The sequence below is a fragment of the Bos indicus genome, chromosome 18 (genome assembly GCF_029378745.1).
Source record: "Bos indicus isolate NIAB-ARS_2022 breed Sahiwal x Tharparkar chromosome 18, NIAB-ARS_B.indTharparkar_mat_pri_1.0, whole genome shotgun sequence".
NCBI lineage: Eukaryota > Metazoa > Chordata > Mammalia > Artiodactyla > Bovidae > Bos > Bos indicus.
Window position 1 is genome coordinate 64,617,687 of NC_091777.1, and position 20,979 is coordinate 64,638,665.

A 20,979-nucleotide genomic window follows, 5' to 3' on the forward strand; every position below is an offset into this window, starting at 1 on the left:
TGCTGTTTCTGCCTGTAGCCCCTTCCCTCCATCTATAAAAGCTGTTGCTCATTAATTGTCCGGGGTGGGAGGTGGGGGGAGTCAGCCATTGGCCAGATGTCTGCCCTGCCTCCACAGTTGTTGGAGAAGGAAAAAGCAACCCAGTCCAGTACTCTTGCCTAGAAAATACCATCAACTGAGGAACATGGTAGGCTACAGTCCACGGGGTCGCAAAGAGTTGGACATGACTGAGCGACTTCACTTTCACTTTCAACAGTTTCTGGCATCCAGAATAAAGCTAACTTTCCTTTCCCCCAACCTGGCCTCTGTATTGGCTTTTAAGTGCGAGCAGCCAGACACCAATATCTATTAAAACATCATCCTTGAGTTTGCTGCCCCCAACAAATTCCCAGGCTAATTAATAGAAGAAAATGCTGATTCTTTGAAAAGAAATACTTCATTATCTCCATTCTGCTCCAAATGAGCTCTCTTAATTTCTGCTGGAGGAGAGCCAGGTGGGATGAAAGAGTGCTACCTTGAAGAATCTTTTCAAGCTGAGACACCCTAGAATCCCAGTGTTCAAAAGGGCATTAATACTACATTACCTAACAGTTCATAATTCCAAAAGAATACAGTTACTTTAAATGCTCTCGTGGGTGCTCAGTCGGTTCAGTCATGTCCGATTCTTTGCAACCCAACAGACCATAGCCTGCCAGGCTCCTCTGTCCATGGGATTCTCCAGGCAAGAATACTGGAGTGGGTTGCCATTCCCTACTCCAGGGGATCTTCCTGATGAAGGGATGGAACCTGGGTCTTCTATGGTGCAGGTGGATTGTTTATCGCTGAGTCACTGGGGAAGCCTTACAGAGGCACGATATTTCCACATAATAATTGCCATGTAACAAACCGAAGCTATCATCTACTCCATATAAAAAATCTTGGGAATAGGGTGGGATGATTTGCGAGAATGGCATTGAAACATATATAATATCATATATGAAACGAGTTGCCAGTCCAGGTTCGATACACCATAGTCGATGTTTTGCGCTGGTGCACTGGGACGACCCAGAGGGATGGTACAGGGAGGGAGGAGGGAGGAGGGTTCACGTTGGGGAACATGTGTATACCTGTGGCAGATTCATGTTGATACATGGCAAAAACAACACAAGATAGTAAAGGGAAAAAATAAAATAAAGAAAAAAAAAATCATGGAAGCCGAAATACACAGGACACTTATTTGACAGAAATGTCTTTGTTTATTTGAAATTTAAATTTCACTGGTGATCCTCTTTTTCATCTGGACACTCTGCTAGGAGCATCCTATTTTACGACGAAATGTTCTCTAATGGGGGGACAATCAGCAGTCACCTCAGTTTCACGAAGAAGAAAACTAATGAGACCTGCATTCACTGAAAGAAGAAAACACAGGCTACACTAAAGTAGAAAACGAATTCTGAAGGGAAAGATAAGTCATCACTCAATATTCACCTAATTCATGTGAATGGAACCCCATTGGTGCCAGTATGATTGTAAGTTCTTCACATGTCACCCTTTCATTGTATCACATAAGTGACAAATAATCCAGAATTTCCTTCTCGGAGCAGACGGCACTTGGACCTGATGGTGGGGTCCTGGGTGACTCATTTGGAATGGATTTTCCGGTGGCGTTTGAAAGTCCCCAGGTGACGAAAGGCACCGTGACACTCGGGGCACACGTAGGGCTTGAGGCCAGAGTGGATGCGTCGGTGAACCTTGAGGTTCCCTCGGTGGCTGAAAGCTCTGTAACAGTGCTCACAGCAGAAAGGCTTCTCCTGGGTGTGGGTCCTCTTGTGAGCGCGCAGTGTGGAGTCGTGGGTGAACTTCTTGAGGCAGAGATCACAGCTGTAGGGCTTTTCGCCAGTGTGGATCTGCTCGTGAACCTGCAGATCTGAAGGCTGTATGAACCCTTTGGCACAGATGTCGCATTGAAAGGGCCTCTCTCCTGTGTGTGTCCTCTGGTGCAAGATAAGCTGAGATTGATAAGGAAAGCTTTTTTTGCACATCCTGCATTCAGAGGGTGCCCGTCCCGGGGTTTCTGCTCCCTCAGGAAGACTGGTGGGTCCCACGGTGCCAGATGAACCAACGGAATGGGACCCAAGCTGTCCTGAGAACTCTCCTTGGTCCAAACATGTGGCTGCTTCTTGACCCATGTCTTGGCAAGTCGGACTGCTGTCCCGCTTCTTTTTCATATGTCTGTGATTTTTTAGAGGACCTCGTCTGGATCCCCTCATAGTGGAAACGTCTCCCTCTGGAACACAGAAGGAGAGGGTTCAGAGCCACATTTTAAATACCACTTTCTTCTTGAGGATTCTTCTGTCTCTCTATGCTCCCAGAATTCGCTGAATGAAATTCAGCACCACATTTAACATGGAGCATTTTCTGTGCTGCCGGCCTCACTGGAACCCTGATGTTGGCTGAGAAGTTCCCATCAAGCAACCAAGCTAAGAGCTTGGACTGTGGGACACTGGAACATTGATGATGGAGAAGGTTGGCACTGGACAATGATCTCCACCCACCCATCCAAGGATGGTGATGCTGGCTACCCAGCCTCATGCCACCACAGGAGGGAGTCACTAACTCTGCTGGATTCCACGGTTTTGAGTACTCACCAGGACCCTTCAGAAGTTGAGGTGCTTCAGATTGAAGGGTTTTTGTCTCTCCCCTGTCTTCCAGCAGGTCCTTCTCCAAGTTCTCCCTGGGCGTCAGACCCTCCAGCTCACCTGTTTCAGGAACAGTCTCTGGCGGGAGAGCTCTCTCATCCTGACAAGGGACAAACAAGCAGAGTCAAAGCCATTTACCTTAGTCCATGGAAAACTCTTTCCTATTTCCCCATCTGCCTCGTATCTTGACCTTATACTCCAACTTTCTTCATGTCATTTTAGGGGCTATGCCCTGACTTCTGGTCCACCCCATCACCCTGATTGATAATCATCTCCTGATACTCAAGGCTGTCCTGGATCTATACAGACTGTATCTTGCAATCAAATCAGGACATCACAGTTGGCACTCTGACTTCTCTATGCATAGGTCTCTCCAAATCATACCCACTCCTTCCTGCTCCTGACTCTGGAAGTAAAGAACTCTAGGTCCAGCTCTCTTGACTCCATCACTGTGGGAGACTTTGCCTGGATTCACCTTCGTGATAGTGGTTAACCAGTACATAGGAAGAATGATGACCAGTATTCTTGGTCTCTACTCCATGCAAGTCAATAGCATCCCCTGCCTATACCCAACCTTATTTGAACAAATCAACTGTCTTCCATGCATTCTTCAGTGTCTGAAAGGGAAAGTGTTAGTCGCTCAGTCGTGTGTGACTCTTGCAAACCCATGGCCTATAGCTGCCAGGTTCTTTTGTTGATGGGATTCTCCAGGCAAGAACATTAGAGTGTGTAGCCATTCCCTTCTCCAGGGGATCTTCCTGACCCAGGGATCGAACCCAGGTCTCCTGCATTGTCGGCAGATTCTTCACCATCTGAGCCACCAGGGAAGCCCAATGTCTACTGGGGGGCAAAATGAGTCCACTTTGGAGTCACTCCTTCAGTTGCAAGGAATGATCATATTCTGAAATATGACGTTCCCTTGGGCAAAGTGGCCTTGGGTAAATCAGCTGTCAGTGCACTTACCTGCAGAAAATTGAACCTAGCATCATATCAGGAAGACAGGATTCCCTTCTCCCCACTCCTAAGACTAGAAGCTTTCATAGCAGAGGGACAGAGATGGATTATCTTCATTTTCACACTGATTAGAAAAAATGCCTAGGAACTGAATGCATCCACGGGGATTCCTGGAAGCAATGGATCCATTCCTGTCCTTTGCCAAATCTCCCCATTACTCCAGCAGCCACACCCACCTCACTCTCTTCTATCTGCTTCCACGCTCTCACCTGCTCCCTAGATAGGTTCGTGGCTCCTGGCAGATTCTGCAGGTCTTGGCTTCCCTCCTGGCCATCCTCTGGAGGTATGACCCTTGAGGAGGGTTGGGGCCCCCGGCACAGGTCTCTCTCATCGTCCATGTCACTGGCCTTGGCTTCAAACATCTCAATGTCTGGATCACGCACAAGATATTTCTGCCCTTGTATGCAGACTATAGTCTGTGAGGGGAGAAATCAATCAAGATCAGTCTCTATAAGACCTGGAATGTAGTTTTCAGGCATCCAATGGCATTGACAATAGAAGCTCCCGTTTGCTGTAAAAGATCTACATCCTTCGAGTTGAGACAGCAAAAAGGATCTCCCAAATTGCCCAACTGTGAACTTCTCTCACCTGTTTGGGAACCACTGATACAAAGCCAAACCCGCAGGTCCTATCTTGTGATCCCTGCAGCTTGCACGTGTCTCCTTGTCCCACACCCATCATGAAGGTCCTACTTACCCAGTTCTTGGGTTTCTGCTTATTTTTCAGCATGTCCTCCAGGTCTTTGCAACTCTGCACCCCACTTTCTTTGAGCAGGACCTGGCACTCCAGGGGCATGCAGATCATGAACTGTTCCAGCACCAGCCTGTCCATCATCTGCTCCTTGGTGTGAAGATCCGGCCTCAGCCACAGATGGCAGAGTTTACGGAGTCTCCTCAGATCCTTGACGGGGTCTGACTCCTCTGAGCTGCTAAATGTTCTGAACCGGACGTGCCAGGTTTCCTGGTCACAATCTGAGTTTTCCATGAGTGTGTTTTGGGGTGGCACGGACGCCAGTGACTCTGCCCCAGGGCTGTCTTTGATGTTTTCACAACCCTGAAAAAATGTCTGGTCCTCAGCCATATTGATGGAGCAAATTTCCAGTAGGACTCTGAGTAAATGTTTCTAGAAGTGGGTGCCCAGTTGACGCCTATGGAAATGGATGTCTTCTGCTTTTCCTCAGTAATAAAGTCACTGGGTAACAGTCTAGGGAGACAAAAAAAAAAAAAGAAACAAATGGGTTTCATTTTGTTCCACACTTCTGTCTCCCCTACATCCCAATATTGGACACCATTGCCCGACTCATTCAATATTTCATGAAACTGTCTGGTCAGAAATGACCATAGGGCTTCCTTGGTGGTCCAGTGGCTAAGAATCTGCTGCCAATGCAGTTTGCCAGGCAATCATACCTGACATGGGTTTGATTCCTCATATGCGAAGACCCCGCCTGCCTCTAAGCCTGTGCATCAGAACTCTTGAGCCTGAGAGGGGCAACTACTGAACCCGAGCTGTAGACTCCCAGCTCTGCCATGGGAGAAGCCACCACAATGAGCCCATACCACTCAGCTAGACAGTAGTCCCCACTAGCTACGACTAGAGAAAGCCCTCACAGTAAAGAAGACCCAGCCCAGCCAAAATGAATGAATTAAAAAACTTAAAACTAATAATAATCATATATGTAGTTTTTAAATGGCCATAGGGTGCTGCTCAAAAACCCTTGAAGAAAACGAGCCACCTCACAGCAACATGTGTGGAAACATTCTTATCCCCTTGCAGAAGAGCTTGATTAAACATGGGGTTAGAGTAAGGTCTCCTGTCACAAGGTCTCCCAGCTAATGGAGGATGAACAGAAAGCAAGACCTTTCTGAAACCCACCAGTGTGTCCTGATTACTAGGCATCCTCCTTGGACGTGCCCACTCATCGCTTACCCCTTCCAGGTCTCTTGCCTTCAGCCTCCTCCGGTCAGGCACTGGTTCTCAAAGTGTGACTAGAGCTGAAATGTCTGTATTTATAGAGAGTTGGGTGAAACTCCAGGGGTTTCCGGCCATAACCTCATCATCCCAGTGATTGGATAAAGGGCATGGAAGGAACCACTTTGGATAATCTGGGTAGATTCCACATCCTGTGGAGATTGCAACAGGAAGAACCATTAAAAAGGCCAACATATTGGTTTGGCAGTAAACTTTCTCTAATGTATTTTATTTACTTTAGACTTCATGGATGGCATTTCTTGGGGAAACAGATTGATTTTCCTGATCTAATGAAGTTTTTTCTCTCTGCTTGGAGACTGTGAGGCAGTCCAATAATTGTAATCCGACAGTGGTAATCAAATTGCGTTACTTAATCTTGTTTCTTTTCTTCTGAAATAAGTCATGAAAGACTCTTGTCTAAAATCAGCTGATGAGATCTACTGTCAGAAACCATTTCAGAGAGGCATCACAGAAACCAGAGGTTGTACACCAGTAGGGAAAAAGAGGAGAAGGCAATGGCGCCCCACTCCAGTGCTCTTGCCAGGAAAATCCCATGGATGGAGGAGCCTGGTGGGCTACAGTCCATGGGGTCACTAAGAGTCGGACACGACTGAGCGACTTCACTTTCACATTTCCCTTTCATGCATTGGAGAAGGAAATGGCAACCCAGTCAGGTGTTCTTGCCTGGAGAATCCCAGGGACAGGGGAGCCTGGTGGGCTGCCATCTATGGGGTCCCACAATGTCGGACACGACTGGAATGACTTAGCAGCAGTTAGCAGCAGCAGGGGAAAAGAATGACACTTATCAATTTAACAAGCCTTCTTTTTCTAAATACCTAAGGAAGCAGTATCCAAACTAGTACAAAGGGAACATATCTCAACATAATAATGGCCACATAGACAAAACCATGGCTATCACCCACCTGTAGCAAAGTCTTAGAAGAGAAAACACACAGGTCTTTCATAGAAATGTGTTTGTTTATTTGAAATTTAAATTACACTGGTGATCCTGTATTTAAACTAGCCATCCTGCTGCTGCTGCTAAGTGGCTTCAGTCGTGTCCGACTCTGTGTAGCCCCATAGATGGCAGCCCACCAGGCTCCCCCATCCCTGGGACTCTCCAGGCAAAAACACTGGAGTGGGTTGTCATTTTCTTCTCCAATGCATGAAAGTAAAAAGTGAAAGTGAAGTCGCTCAGTCGTGTCTGACTCTTGGTGACGCCATGGACTGTAGCCCACCAGGCCCCTCCATCCATGGGATTTTCCAGGCAAGAGTACTGGAGTGGAGTGCCATTGCCTTCTCTGGCCGTCCTGCTAGGAGTATCCTATTTTACAAGGAAATCACACCTGACAAGAAGGCAATCAGCAGTAGCCTCACTCTGATGATGAGGTACTGATAAGCGGTGAGACACAGCTTCATTGGAAGAACAAGAACAACACAAAGCGAAAAAATGTAAGAAAACCAGAGTCTAGGCAAAACACTCTCTGAAATACATCACAGCAGGATCCTCTATGACCCACCTCCCAGAATATTGGAAATAAAAGCAAAAATAAACAAATGGGACCTAATTAACCTTAAAAGCTTCTGCACATCAAAGGAAACTATTAGCAAGGTGAAAAGGCAGCCTTCAGAATGGGAGAAAATAATAGCAAATGAAGCAACTGACAAACAACTAATCTCAAAAATATACAAGCAACTCCTCCAGCTCAACTCCAGAAAAATAAATGACCCAATCAAAAAATGGGCCAAAGAACTAAATAGACATTTCTCCAAAGAAGACATACAGATGGCTAACAAACACATGAAAAGATGCTCAACATCACTCATTATCAGAGAAATGCAAATCAAGACCACTATGAGGTACCATTTCACACCAGTCAGAATGGATGTGATCCAAAAGTCTACAGATAATAAATGTTGGAGAGGGTGTGGAAGACAGGGAACCCTCTTACACTGTTGGTGGGAATGCAAACTAGTACAGCCACTATGGAGAACAGTGTGGAGATTCCTTAAAACTCTGGAAATAGAACTGCCTTATGATCCAGCAATCCCACTGCTGGGCATACACACTGAGGAAACCAGAAGGGAAAGAGACACGTGTACCCCAATGTTCATCGCAGCACTGTTTATAATAGCCAGGACATGGAAGCAACCTAGATGTCCATCAGCAGATGAATGGCTAAGAAAGCTGTGGTACATATACACAATGGAGTATTACTCAGCCATTAAAAAGAATACATTTGAATCAGTTCTAATGAGGTGGATGAAACTGGAGCCTATTATACAGAGTGAAGTAAGCCAGAAGGAAAAACACCAATACAGTATACTAACGCATATATATGGAATTTAGAAAGATGATAACAATAACCCTGTGTATGAGACAGCAAAAGTGACGCTGATGTATGGAACAGTCTTATGGACTCTGTGGGAGAGGGAGAGGGTGGGAAGATTTGGGAGAATGGCATTGAAACATGTGAAATATCATGTATGAAATGAGATGCCAGTCCAGGTTCAATGCACGATTCTGGATGCTTGGGGCTAGTGCACTGGGATGACCCAGAGGGATGGTATGGGGAGGGAGGAGGGAGGAGGGTTCAGGATGGGGAGCACATGTATACCTGTGATGGATTCATTTTGATATTTGGCAAAACTAATACAATTATGTAAAGTTTAAAAATAAAATAAAATTAAAAAAAAAAAAAAAAAGAAAACCAGAGTCTAACATCGTAAGGCAATTCTTCTCCAATTGAAAATTCACAAATGAAAAAGAAAACTATAGTCTATAGCAAAGTAGAAAACAAAATCCAAAGGGAAAAATAAGTCATCACTCAAGTATCCTAATTCACTAAAATATCCTAATTCACGTCAGTGGAACCCTGGGTTCCACGATCCTCCTAAGCCCCTCCCCTGTCATCCACACTTTGTATCACACAGGTGACAAATCATTCTAAATTTTCTCATTAAAACAGAAAGACTTGGACCTGAGGGCAGGGTCCTAAGGCAGTCATCTGGAATGGATTTTCCAGTGGCGTTTGAAACTCCCCAGCTGATGGAAGGCTCTGTGACACTCGGGGCACACGTAGGGCCTGAGCCCAGGGTGGGTGCATCGGTGAACACTGAGGTTCCCTCGGTGGCCGAAAGCTCTGTCACAGTGCTCACAGCGGAAAGGCTTCTCCTGGGTGTGGGTCCTCTTGTTAGCGTGCAGCGTGGAGTCGTGGGTGAACTTTTGAGGCAGATGTCACAGCTGTAGGGCTTCTGGCCTGTGTGGATCTGCTGGTGAACCCGCAGGTCTGAAGGATGTATGAACCCTCTGGCCCAGATGTCCCACTGAAAGGGCCTCTCTCCTGTGTGTGTCCTCTGGTGCAAGGTAAGCTGAGATTAATAAGGAAAGCTCTTTTTGCAAACCCTGCATTCAGAGGTGCCCAACCTGGGGTTCCTGCTCCCTCAGGAAGACTGGTGGGTCCCCCGGTGCCAGATGAACCAACGGAATGGGACCCAAGCTGTCCTGAGAACTCTCCTTGATCCAAACACATGGCTGCCTCTTGAAGCACCTCTTGGCAAAAGGGACTGCTGTCCCGTTTCCTTTTGACATGTCTGCGATTCTTCAGAGGACCTCGTCTGGATCCACTCGGGGTGGAAACATCTCCCTCTGGAACTCAAGAGGAAAGGCTTCAGGAGCCACATTTGAAGTATCACTTCCTTCCTGGGGACTCTCCCCTCTCTCTCTGCCCTCCCAGAATCTGCTCAAAGAAGAGATTCAGCACCATATTTATCAAGGAGCTTTTTCCATGGTGCCGACCTCATTGGAACCATCCCTAATTTGGCTACAGACTTCCCAGCATACAAACTACTAAGAGTCTAGCTAATGAAACACTCTGAAACATTGACGATGGAGAAGGTTGGCATTGGAGAAGCAACTCCTACCCCACAACACCAAGGGATGGAAATGCTGGGTACCCCTTCCTGGACATCAGTGGAGGCAGTCAGTACCTCCTGTGGTCTCCAAGTTTTTAATACTCACCATGATCCTGCAGAAGTTCAGGCTCTTGAGACGAAAGGGTTCTTGTCACTCCTGTGTCTTCCAGCAGGTCCTTCACCAAGTACTCCTTGGAGGGCGTCTGACCCTCCAGTTGACCTGTTTCAGGAATGGTCTCCGGCAGGAGAGCTTTCTGGTGCTGACAAGGGGCAACCAAGCAGAGTCAATCCCACTGCCTTAGCCCACGGCAAGCTCTGTCTCCTTTTTCCGCACCCGCCTCGTACCCTGATCTCACACTCCAGCTTTCTGGATATCAGTTTGGGAGATATGCCCTGACTGCTTCCCATCACCCTGATTGGCAAACCTCTTCTGATTCCCATGTCTGTCCTTGATCTATACCGACCACCTCTGGCAAAAGTCCAGACTTCATAGCTGGCACTGCCAATTATCTTTGCACATATCTCTCCACCTCATCTCACATTCTCCAGGCCCTGAATCTGAAAGCAGAGGATTCTGGCTCTAGGGCTCCTGACTTCACCACTTGTTGATACCTTGCCTGGATTTGTCTTCGTCATGGAAGGTGGCCTGGGGCATAATAAGATGATAGGCAGTATAGCTGTTATACTGTATAGCTCTATTCTATACTATGTAGCTCTATTCACGAGAAATCAGTGGCATCTCCTCCCCTGATTCACATTTCAAAAATCCACTCTCTCCAGACATACTCCAAAATCTGAGGGGGAAAATGACTCCAACGGGGAACTTGTTATTCAATTCAAGGTGTTTACAATATTCCCCAATATTAGTGCGTCTGAGGAAATCCATCATGGGTGAAACAGGTGTGAGTGCATTTACCCCTGATGAACCGACCCAGCACCATCCCGTGGAAACAGGACTCCTCTCCCTCATGCTTAGGGCCACAAGCTTTCATGGTGAAGGACTATGAAAGATGGACTGTCTTCATTCTCACACTGGCTGGAAAACGGCCGGGAACGGAATGCATCCATGGGAATTCCTGGAGGCAGTGGGTCCATTCCTGTCCTTTGCCCAGTTCTCCAAATACTTCCGCAGTCACACTCACTCGACCCACTTCTACCTGCTCCCAGACTGGAGGTCAGGACATCATACTCACCTGCCCCCTCAACAGGTCCTTGGCTCCTGGCAGATGCTGCCCGTCTCGGCTTTCCTGCTGGCCCTCGTCTGGAGGGACGACACTGACTGTAGACTGGGGCTCCCTGGCTTGGTCTTCCTCACCGTGCCTCTCACTGACCTCAGATCCTAACATCTCAACACCCGAGACTGGCATCAAAAAATCCTCGCCTTGGACACGGACTACAGCCTGTGACAAAAAATTCAAATAGGATTAGTCTCCCTTCACAAGACCCAAAAAGGTATTCATTGCATATACTACCTTAGAAGCCCACCTCCTGGGAATGACATTTGAAACACCAACACCCTCAAAGTGAGGATCTACAGAAACATCTCCAGTGATGCCACAGGCCAAGTGCTCGCCCTTCTGGGAATCACTGATTCAGAGCCAAGCCCTCTGATCCTTCTCCTTCATCTCCTAGCTCCCAGCCCCTCATGCCACCGTTCCCTGAATCAGCGGGACACTAGGGTCCTACTCACCCATTTCTTCAGTTTCTGCTTCTTTCTCAGCACCTCTTCCAGATCCTTACAAGTCTCGGCACCACTACTTTTGACTAAGACCTGGATGTCCTGCGGCATGCACATCACGAACTGCTCCAGCACCAGCCTGTCCACCATCTGCTCCTTGGTGTGAAGATCCGGCCTCAGCCACAGACTGCAGAGTTCACGGAGCCTCCTCAGAGCTTTGATCAGGTCGGATTCATCCGAGCTCCTAAATGTTCTGAAGCGAACTCGCAACTCTTCACGGTCGGAGTCGGGGTTTTCCCTTCGGGTGCCTTGGCGTGGCGCAGACGGTGGCGACTCTGCTCGGGGGCTGTCCGTGAAGCGGCCACGACCCCTTGTCTGGTTCTCAGCCATACCGACTGTAGAGCTTTTCAGTAGGACTCTGGGCAAATGGTCTAGAAGTGGGTGCCCAACTGACCCAGATGGAAAGGAATTTCCTTTTGCTTTTCCTCAGTAATAGATTCAGTATTCAGAAATATGGGGGAAAAAAGATAAACGAATGCAGCCAAATAGTTTTATTTTCATCCACCCTACCATCCCTCATCCCAATACTGGACATTATTCCCCCCTCAGAATTTCACACCAGGGACAAGAATCCATTCTCTTATTCTTCCTACATCCATCTTATAGTACAAGAAACTGTGTGGTCAAAACTGTCCACAGAGCAGTGTTTAAAAGCCCTTGTTAAAAAAATGAAGCACACCACACGATACCATGGAGTGTGGAAACAATCTCATCTCACAGAAGATTCCACAAATGAACCACAGTTCACGTGTGGCCGGAGGGAGATCGGTGGATTTCACACGGTCTCTGAGCGAATGCAAGGTGAACAGAAAGCCAAGACTTACTGAAACCCACTTCCAGGTGCCCTGACTTTCGAGCGTTCTCTTTAGACATTTCCCATCAATTACCTCTTTGAAGCCTTCTCGCCTCGGTCCTCCTCAGTTGGGGACTTGCTCTCAAACTCTGCCGGCAGAGAAACGTGTCTCTATGGAGCTGGAAGAAATGCTGGACCTCTGGGCCTGTTACGAAATCCACGCATGGATTCGTTGAGGGCGGAGCAAACCATTCTAGATAATCCCACTTAATCACAGGGATTTGATTGCCCATGGAAACTCGCTCAGGAGAAATCACGATTTACTAAAGAGGTCTCCATAGTGATTTAGCCACAGATTCTGTGTATTTTTTTTTTCTTCTTCTGTTTTTGACCAATCAGGGGGGCAGGTGCGGTCTCAGTTCCCAGACCGCAGAAGGAAACCACGCCACTTGCAGCGGGAGCGCTAAGTCTCACCCGCTGGACCGCTAGGGAAATCCCTCGGTTTCCTTTTGGATTTCATTGATTTTGGACTTTGGGGACTGCATTTTGGGGTGAACGGACTGGTTTTAATGATCTCTTGAATTTTTGGTCTCACTGCCTGGAGGGTTTGACGGAGTCAGAGACATGACTGGAATCTGGCTGGGAGCCAGATCGGTTAGACTCCTCTCGTCTTTTCTGTTCTTGTGAGATAAGTCTTAAAAGGCTTTCCTAAAAGCAGCTGATGAGCTAAGGTGTGAGAAGACCCGATTTCTAAGTAGCCTTTTTGAAGGGTAGAAGTTGTACACCAATAGGAAAGAAGAATGACACATCACTTTCGGAAGCCTTCCTTTTTCAAAACACCTCGGGAAGAAATACCTGAACAAGTATGGAGTGAGTGAATCTATCTCAGCATAATAACAGCCATGTAGGCAAAACCACGGCCATCACCTATTCCCTGTAGAAAAGTCTTAGAAACTACACAGACACATTTGACAGAAATGTGTTTATTTGAAATTTAAATTCCACTGGAGAGCTTGGCCTCTGTGCCAGGACCATGCAGGTTTACAGAGAAGTCCTGCCTAACAGGAAGGCAGTCAACAGTAGGCTCAGTTTCATGATGAAGTACTGATAACTAATGAGACATGCTTTCAGTAAAAGAATAACAAAAGAAAGAAAAACTTTTTCAAACAGGCTACACTAAAGTAGAAAACAAAATCCAAAGGGAACGATAAGCCATCACTCAAATGTCCTCCTCATTCATGTAAATGGAAGCCCCTGGACCCAATATCCTCCGAAGCTCTTCCCATGTCATCCACCCTTTGTGTTACAGAAGTGACAAATCATTGTGAATTTCCTTCTTGGACCCGAGGGCAGGGTCCTGGGCCAGTGGTTCGGAATGGGTTTCCTGGTGGGATTTGAGAGACCCCAGGGAGCAGAAGGCACGTGACACTCAGGGCACATGTAGGGCTCGAGCCCAGAGTGTGACCATGAGGTTCCCACTGTGGTCGAAAGCTTTTTCACAGTGCTCACAGCAGAAAGGCTTCTCTTGGGTGTGGGTCCTCTGGTGAGCGTGCAGCGTGGAGTCGTGAGGGAACCTCTTGGGGTAGAGATCACAGCCGTAGGGCTTCTCGCCCTGTGGGTCTCCTGGTGAACACACAGGTCCGGAGGCTGCATGAACCACTGGACGTGGATGTCGCTTTTTCTTTTTGTAATTTCAAGGGCCGTCTCTCTTTTATGCGGTTCCAGAATAAGGGCCCATTACTTTGATAACCACGGGCTCAGCAGAAGACTCAACAGAATATGTGTAAAAGAATGCTTCCAAAGGCTCCAGAGATGACCCCAACTCTGCTTCCTGCTTCCCCTGGACAATACTCCATCTCCTGGGTGGGGCGGCTACTTGGTCCAGCTGACTTTAGGAATGTCATAGTGCTCCGTGAGTGTGTCCAGGTGTCTGTTGAAGTCCTCCACTCTCTGCTTGTGGGTTTTGGATGCTTTCTTCAGGATCCTCTCCATTTGTCGCTTCTCCTGCACCTTCTCAAAGGCCACCTGGGCTGGGGTCAGCTTGCCGAGGTGGCGCCTCAGCTCCTCCTCCTGGTTCTTCTGGATTTTCCCCATCGTTTCCAGGAGTTTTGCCTTGTCTCTGTCCTTTTTCTTCTTCCGCTTGGTCACACCAAGCTCTGTGACTCCTTTGAACTTCAGGGGTCCCTTTTGGACCTGCTCGTAGGCGTCCATGCTGCCCATTTTTGGATTTGGATTTCTAAATGGACAAAAGTCATGGGTGGGTCAGTTTTCTGAAATGGAAATTGGGACAATATCGTTCTCTACTGTAGATCCGAGAGGTTCTCTCTTTGCGGGTTAACACAAATGAACACAGACGAACATGTCTGCTTAGCCCAGGGGTCAAGGTTCAGAAAGCCTTGTGGAATAAATGCGCCACACCCCACCGCAGCATGGAGGGTGGCAACACCCTATAAATCAGGGTGATTTATAAACCTATACATCAGATGGAGGCAGGCGGGGGAAACTGAAAGACCTCTTATTTAAAATGTCTTTTATGCAAGGGAAGGATCTGTGTTCCATTATATTTCCCAAGTTCCATTTACATGTTTCAAGTCAGTTCTTCCCCCCTCACAGAGAGCTCAGCAGTCAACCGTAGTTAATATGGGGTTTAAGGGAGATCCACTGCTTTCACAAGGCCTCTGAGCTGATGCAAGGTGAGTAGAAAACCCAGCCTTCCGAAACCCACCACCTCCTTCTGTACTGATTCCAAAACCTTCTCCTTAGATGTTCTCACTCATCACTTACCTCCTTTGAGCCCTCTTGCCCTCAGCCCCCTCAAGTCGATGACTGGCTATCAGAGTGTGTCTGGGGCTGAAACATCTCTATTTATAGAGAGGCAGAGGAAATGGCAAGGGTCCTGCTTGTTACCCCATCAGCACAGTGATTGTGTAAGGGCGGGTTGAACCATTTATATGACGTCATTTTAGATAATCCAATTTATCCATGGATCCAGTTTCACATGGACACTGCACCAGAAAAAAACACAGTTTATCAAAGAGGCCTCCATATTGGTTTTCTGGTAGACTTCTCTGATAGCTCAGTTCGTAAAGAATCGTCTTGGAATGCAGGAGACGCTAGAGTAATTCCTGGGTCAGGAAGATCTGCTGGAGAAGGGATAGGCTACCCACTCCAGTGTTCTTGGGTTTCCCTTGTGGCTCAGCTGGGAAAGAAGTAAAGTGAAAGTCTTTCAGTCATGTCCGACCCTTTGTGACCGCGTGGATATACAGTCCATGGAATTCTCCAAGCCAGAAGACTGGAGTGGGTAGCCGATCTCCAAGGGATCTTCCCAACCCTGGGAGCAAAGCCAGGTCTCCCGCATTGCAGGCAGATTCTTTACCACCAGGGAAGCCCGTGCACTTTGGCATTAAGATTGATTTTTTCTGGTCTAGCAAATACTTTTTTCATTTACCTGAAGAGTTGGAAGGAGTCAAAGCATAGGTATTTGAGTTTTAACCAGTTTGGTTCGCCTATGCGTCCCTGGTGGCTCAGTGGTAAAAAGTCTACCTGCCAATGCAGGAGATGTGGGTTCACTCCCTGGGTTGGGAAGATCTCTCGCAGAAGGAAATGGACAACCCACTCCAGTATTCTTGCCTGGAAAATTCAATGGACAGAAGAACCTGGTGGGCCATGGAATAGGAGAGTTGGACACAACTCAGTGACTAAACAACCCTTTTTAAAATTCCGCATGTAAAGATCTTGGATGAGATCAGAGTCCTGTATGTTCTGCAGGGCATGTGCCACTTTTGGGGTCGCAGCCTGGCTTTTCAGTAAGTACACTTTGGTGTGGCACAGACACTTGTGGTTCAGATTATGGCCTGTTTGGGACTATTCCATGACCCCACAAAAAATGTACATTCTTTAGCCATAGTGACTGAGGAATTTACTAGCAAAATGTTGAGCACATGCTTCTAGAAGCCCATGACAAATTCACCCCTACGTAAAGGGATTTCCTCTACCTTTACTCAGCAATGTATTCACTGTTCAGAAGAATGGGGGCAAAAGATAAATGAACAAGACTAATTTCATTTTATTCCACCCTTCGATCTCCTCTACATTCCTCACCCCAATACCCAATACCATTCTCTCATTGGTACAATATTTCATATTGAATGGTCATTAGTCCATCCATCATTCTGACATCCAGCTTTATGGGAAAAAATGGTTGAAATGTCTGAATGGCTCCCTAGATTCTGACTTCTGTAGTCTGGGACTATGGTGTTCCTTGCTGTACTTTCAAGAAATTTGCAGTGTGTGAGACTCCTCAAATGGATATGAACAGCAGTGCCAGTTTTTATATGATTCGGTCAAGACAAGCCACCAGGCGAGGCTCTCAGTCATGATTCTTCTGGGGAAAGAAAATAGGAGGAAGACTATTTAAACACTGAATTCCATGTAGTATAGTGCCGTTGGAAATGTTAAGCAAAGATTGTCCACCCAAAACATTTCCTTGTTCTCACCAGGGTATTTATTAGCTCCAAGGAAGGGACGCACAAAAGGATCCAAAGAGAATCAAGTTCCTGATCACATACTTGTTATGGTTATGAAACACACAACATACAGTTTTGACTCTTTTATAAAGTGTACAATCTCGTTCCACCAAGTTCATTCACAATGTTGTGCACTGTCAATGTTGTCTATTTCCAACTTTGCTCAACACCCCAAGAACAAAATGTGAATCATGAAAAGTCCCTCCCCATTCTCTGCCCCCCTCCCCCTTTACCCTGGTCAATCCATTCATCTACTTCTTGCATCTATGGGTTCAGTTCAGGTCAGTTCAGTTCAGTCGCTCAGTCGTGTCCAACTCTTTGAGACCCCATGAAATGCAGCACGTCAGGCCACCCTGTCCAACAGCTCCCGGAGTTTACTCAAACTCACATCCATTGACTCAGAGATGACATCCAACTGTCTCATCCTCGTCATCCCCTTCCCCTCCTGCCTTCAATCTTTCCCAGCATCAGGGTCTTTTCAAATGAGTCAGTTCTTTGCATCAGGTGGCCAAAGTATTGGAGTTTCTCCTTCAGCTCAAATATTTTCCAATGAATATTCAGGACTGATTTCCTTTAAGATGCACTGGTTGGATCTCCTTGCAGTCCAAAGGACACTCAAGAGTCTTCCCCAACACCAAGGTTCAAAAGCATCAATTTCTTGCCCCTCAGCTTTCTTTAAGTCCAACTCTCACATCCATACATGACTACTGGAAAAACCATAGCTTTGACTAGCTGGACCTTTGTTGGCCAAGTAATGTCTCTGTTGTTTACTATGCTGTCTAGCTTGGTCATAACTTTTCTTCCAGGGAGCAAGAGTCTTTTAATTTCATGGCTGCAGTCACCATCTGCAGTGAGTTTGGAGCTCCCCCGCCTCGAAAATAAATTATCTCACTTTTTCCACTGTTTCCCCATCTGTTTGCCATGAAGGGATGGGACTGGATGCCATGATCTTAGTTTCTGAATATTGAGTTTTAAGCCAAGATTTTCACTCTCCTCTTTGACTTTCATCAAGGGACTCTGGTTCTTTTTCGCTTTCTGCCAGAAGGGTGGTGTCATCTGTGTATCTGAGGTTATTGATATTTCTCCTGCAAATCCTGATTCCAGCTTGTGTTTCATCCAGCCCAGCTTGTCTCATGATGTATTCTGCATATAAATTACATAAGCAGGGTGACAATATACATCCTTGACGTACTCCTTTCCCGATTTGGAATCAGTCCGTTGTTCCAAGTCCAGTTCTAACTGTTGCTTCCTGACCTGCATACAGATTTCTCAGGAGGCAGCTCAGGAAGTCTGGTATTCCTGTCTAACAATTTTCCACAGTTTCTTGTGATCCACACAGTCTAAGGCTGTGGCATAGTCAATAAAGCAGAAGTAGATGTTTCTCTGGAACGCTTTTGCTTATTCAATGATCCAATTGATGTTGGCAATTTGATCTCTGGTTCCTCTGCCTTTTCTAAATCCAGCTTGAGCCTCTGAGTTCATGGTTCACGTACTGTTGAAGAGTGGCTTGGAGAATTTTGAGCATTACTATGCTAGCATGTGCGATGAGTGCAATTGTGCAGTAGTTTGAACATTCTTTGGCATTGCCTTTCTTTGGGATTGGAATGAAAACTGACCTTTTCCAGTCCTGCGGCCATTGCTGACTTTTCCAAATTTGCTGACTTATTGAGCGCAACAGTTTCACAACATCATGCCTGAGGATTTGAAATAGCTCAACTGGAATTCCATCACGTCCACTAGCTTTGTTCATAGTGATTCTTCCTAAGGCCCACTTGACTTCACATTCAGGATGTCTGGCTCTAGGTGAGTGATCACACCTTCGGGATTATCTGGGTCGTGAAGATCTTTTTTGTATAGTTCTGTATATTCTTCCACCTCTTCTTAATATCTTCTGCTTCTCTTGGGTCCATACCATTTCTGTCCTTTATTGTGCCCATCCTTGCATGAAATCTTCCCTTGGCAAATCCAAATCCTTTCTCACACCCTCGGAGGGCACCACTCCTCACACACTCTACCTTCTCCTGCACTCCCCAGCCACTTGGCACATCTGACCACACCAAGCCCAACGGGCTTTGCGGTCTGGTTTCTAGGGTTTTCCTCCACTGTGTGGAAAGTCCTTCCCCCGACACCCTCAGGCTGTCCTCCGATCTCCACACAATCAGTGGTTCTTTGGAGACGGACAGGCCTGGCTGTTGCTTTATCACCCGGCATCTCACTCCATCACTACGTTTCCTCAATAGCAGTTTTCCAGCCTCGGTATGTATTTTATTTTTAACTCCATTTGTTTTCGGCTGTGCTGGGTCTTTGTTGCTGCTCAGGGCACAGGGCTCCTCTCCAGTCGCGGGGCACAGGCTTCTCGCTGCAGTGACCTCTCTTGTGCGGACCCCAGGCTCTCGGGGCTCTGGGCTTCAGTAGTGGCGGCTCCCAGGCTCGGTGGTTGTGTCGCATGGCCTATGCTCTGGAGCCCTGTGACCTTCTTGGGTCAGGGATGGAACTCGTGTCCTCTCATTGGCAGGCACAGCCTTTACCTCCGAGCCCCCGGGGAAGCCCTATTATCCACTTTCTTAACTACTACTTAACTGCGTCTGTGTTTTGAAGTCTTATTCATATTTCATTGTATTAACTTCTTGTGTTGATTCTTCGATAATGGTTCTAATACCCCTGTTTCTGAAGAGACCCAGTCTTTATATTCTATATTGCTTCTTTGAATTAGTTGCCTCCATCTTGGGCCTGTAAGTTAACATCCTTTGAGATAGAAAGAGGTGACAGAGGATGAGATGGTTTGATGGCATCACCAAATTAATGGACACGAGGTTGAGCAAACTCCTGGGGGATAGTGAAGGACAGGGAAGCCTGGCGTGCTGCAGTCCATGGAGTTGCAAAGTGAAGTGGCTCTTTGTGACCCCATGGACTGTAGCCAACCAGGTTCCTCCGTCCATGGGATTCTCCAGGCAAGAATACTTCACTGGGTTGCCATTCCCTTCTCTTGGGGAACTTCCCTACCGAGGGAGCAAACCCATGTCTCTTGCATTGGCAGGCGGATTCTTTACCACTGAGCCTCCTGGGAAACCATGAGAGATTCTGAGAATGACCCAAGAAATGAAAAGAAATGCACCCTGGAACTGAAGGTTAACTGTATTTACAACAATCAAGATGACACACATCAGACCAGTGATGACCACTTTTAAGATGGTTGTCAGAGCTGACTACACTGTTTCTGCCTGTAGCCCCCTCCCTCCATCTATAAAAGCTGTCACTCATTAATTGTCCGGGGTGGGAGGTGGGGGGAGTCAGCCATTGGACAAACGTCTGCCCCACCTCCACAGTTGTTGGAGAAGGAAATGGCAACCCAGTCCAGTACTCTTGCCTGGAATGCCATGGATGGAGGACCCTGGTAGGCTACAGTCCACGGGGCTGCAAAGAGTTGGACATGACTGAGTGACTCTCTGATGCTTTCTGATGCTTTCTTCAGGATCCTCTCCATTTGTTGCTTCTCCTGCACCTTCTCAAAGGCCTCCTGGGCTGGGGTCCGCTTATCGAGGTGGCACCTCAGCTCCTCCTCCTGGTTCTTCCGGATTTTCCCATCGTTTCCAGGAGTTTTGCCTTGTCTATGTCCTTTTTCTTCTTCCGCCACTAACCAAACTAGTTAAAACTTTCAGATACCTATGCTTTGACTCCTTCCAACGCTCCAGGTAAATGAGAAAAGTATTTGATAGACCAGGAAAATCAATCTTACTACCAAAAAGTGCACGGGCTTCCCTGGTGGTAAAGAATCTGCCTGCAATACGGGAGACCTGGCTTTGATACCTGGGTTGGGAAGATCCCTTGGAGAAGGGAACAGCTACCGACTCGTCTTCTGGCGTGGAGAATTCCATGGACTGTATATCCACGGGGTCACAAAGTGTTGGACATGACTGAAAGACTTTCACTTTACTTCTTTCCCAGCTGAGCCACAAGGGAAGCCCAAGAATACTGGAGTGAGTAGCGTATCTCTTCTCCAGCAGATCTTCCTGACCCAGGAATTACTACAGCATCTCCTGCATTGTAGGTGGATTCTTTACCACCTGAGCTATCAGAGACGTCTACCAGAACACCAACATGGAGGCCTCTTTGATAAATTGTGTTTTTTTTTCCAGTGAAGTGCCCGTGTGAAACTGGATATTTGGATAAATTGGATTATCTAAAATGAGGTCATATAAATGGCTTGAAGCGCCCTTGCACAATCGCTGTGCTGATGGTGTAACAAGCAGGGACCCTTGCCATTCCCCCCAGCTCTCTATAAATAGAGATGTTTCAGCCCCAGACACACACTGATAGCCAGTCACCGATTTGAGGAGGCTGAGGGCA

The 20,979-nt window shown here is 47.0% G+C and overlaps 2 protein-coding genes and 1 pseudogene across 2 annotated transcripts; all 3 read right to left on the minus strand.

The window, feature by feature from the left end:
* Positions 1-1,608: 1,608 nt before the first annotated feature.
* On the minus strand, positions 1,609-4,772 carry LOC109572442 (zinc finger and SCAN domain-containing protein 5B-like). Its single transcript, XM_019979221.2, has 4 exons — positions 4,389-4,772; positions 3,902-4,108; positions 2,628-2,778; positions 1,609-2,266 (listed from the first exon to the last, which is right to left on the minus strand). The coding sequence occupies exons 1-4, from the start codon at positions 4,770-4,772 to the stop codon at positions 1,620-1,622; spliced, it is 1,389 nt and encodes a 462-aa protein (XP_019834780.2). The 3' UTR covers positions 1,609-1,619.
* A 3,891-nt stretch (positions 4,773-8,663) lies between these two features.
* LOC109572439 (zinc finger and SCAN domain-containing protein 5B-like) lies at positions 8,664-11,643 on the minus strand (annotated as a pseudogene).
* A 2,335-nt stretch (positions 11,644-13,978) lies between these two features.
* On the minus strand, positions 13,979-14,317 carry LOC139177380 (protein FAM32A-like). Its single transcript, XM_070772465.1, has one exon. The coding sequence runs from the start codon at positions 14,315-14,317 to the stop codon at positions 13,979-13,981; it is 339 nt and encodes a 112-aa protein (XP_070628566.1).
* Positions 14,318-20,979: the final 6,662 nt, after the last annotated feature.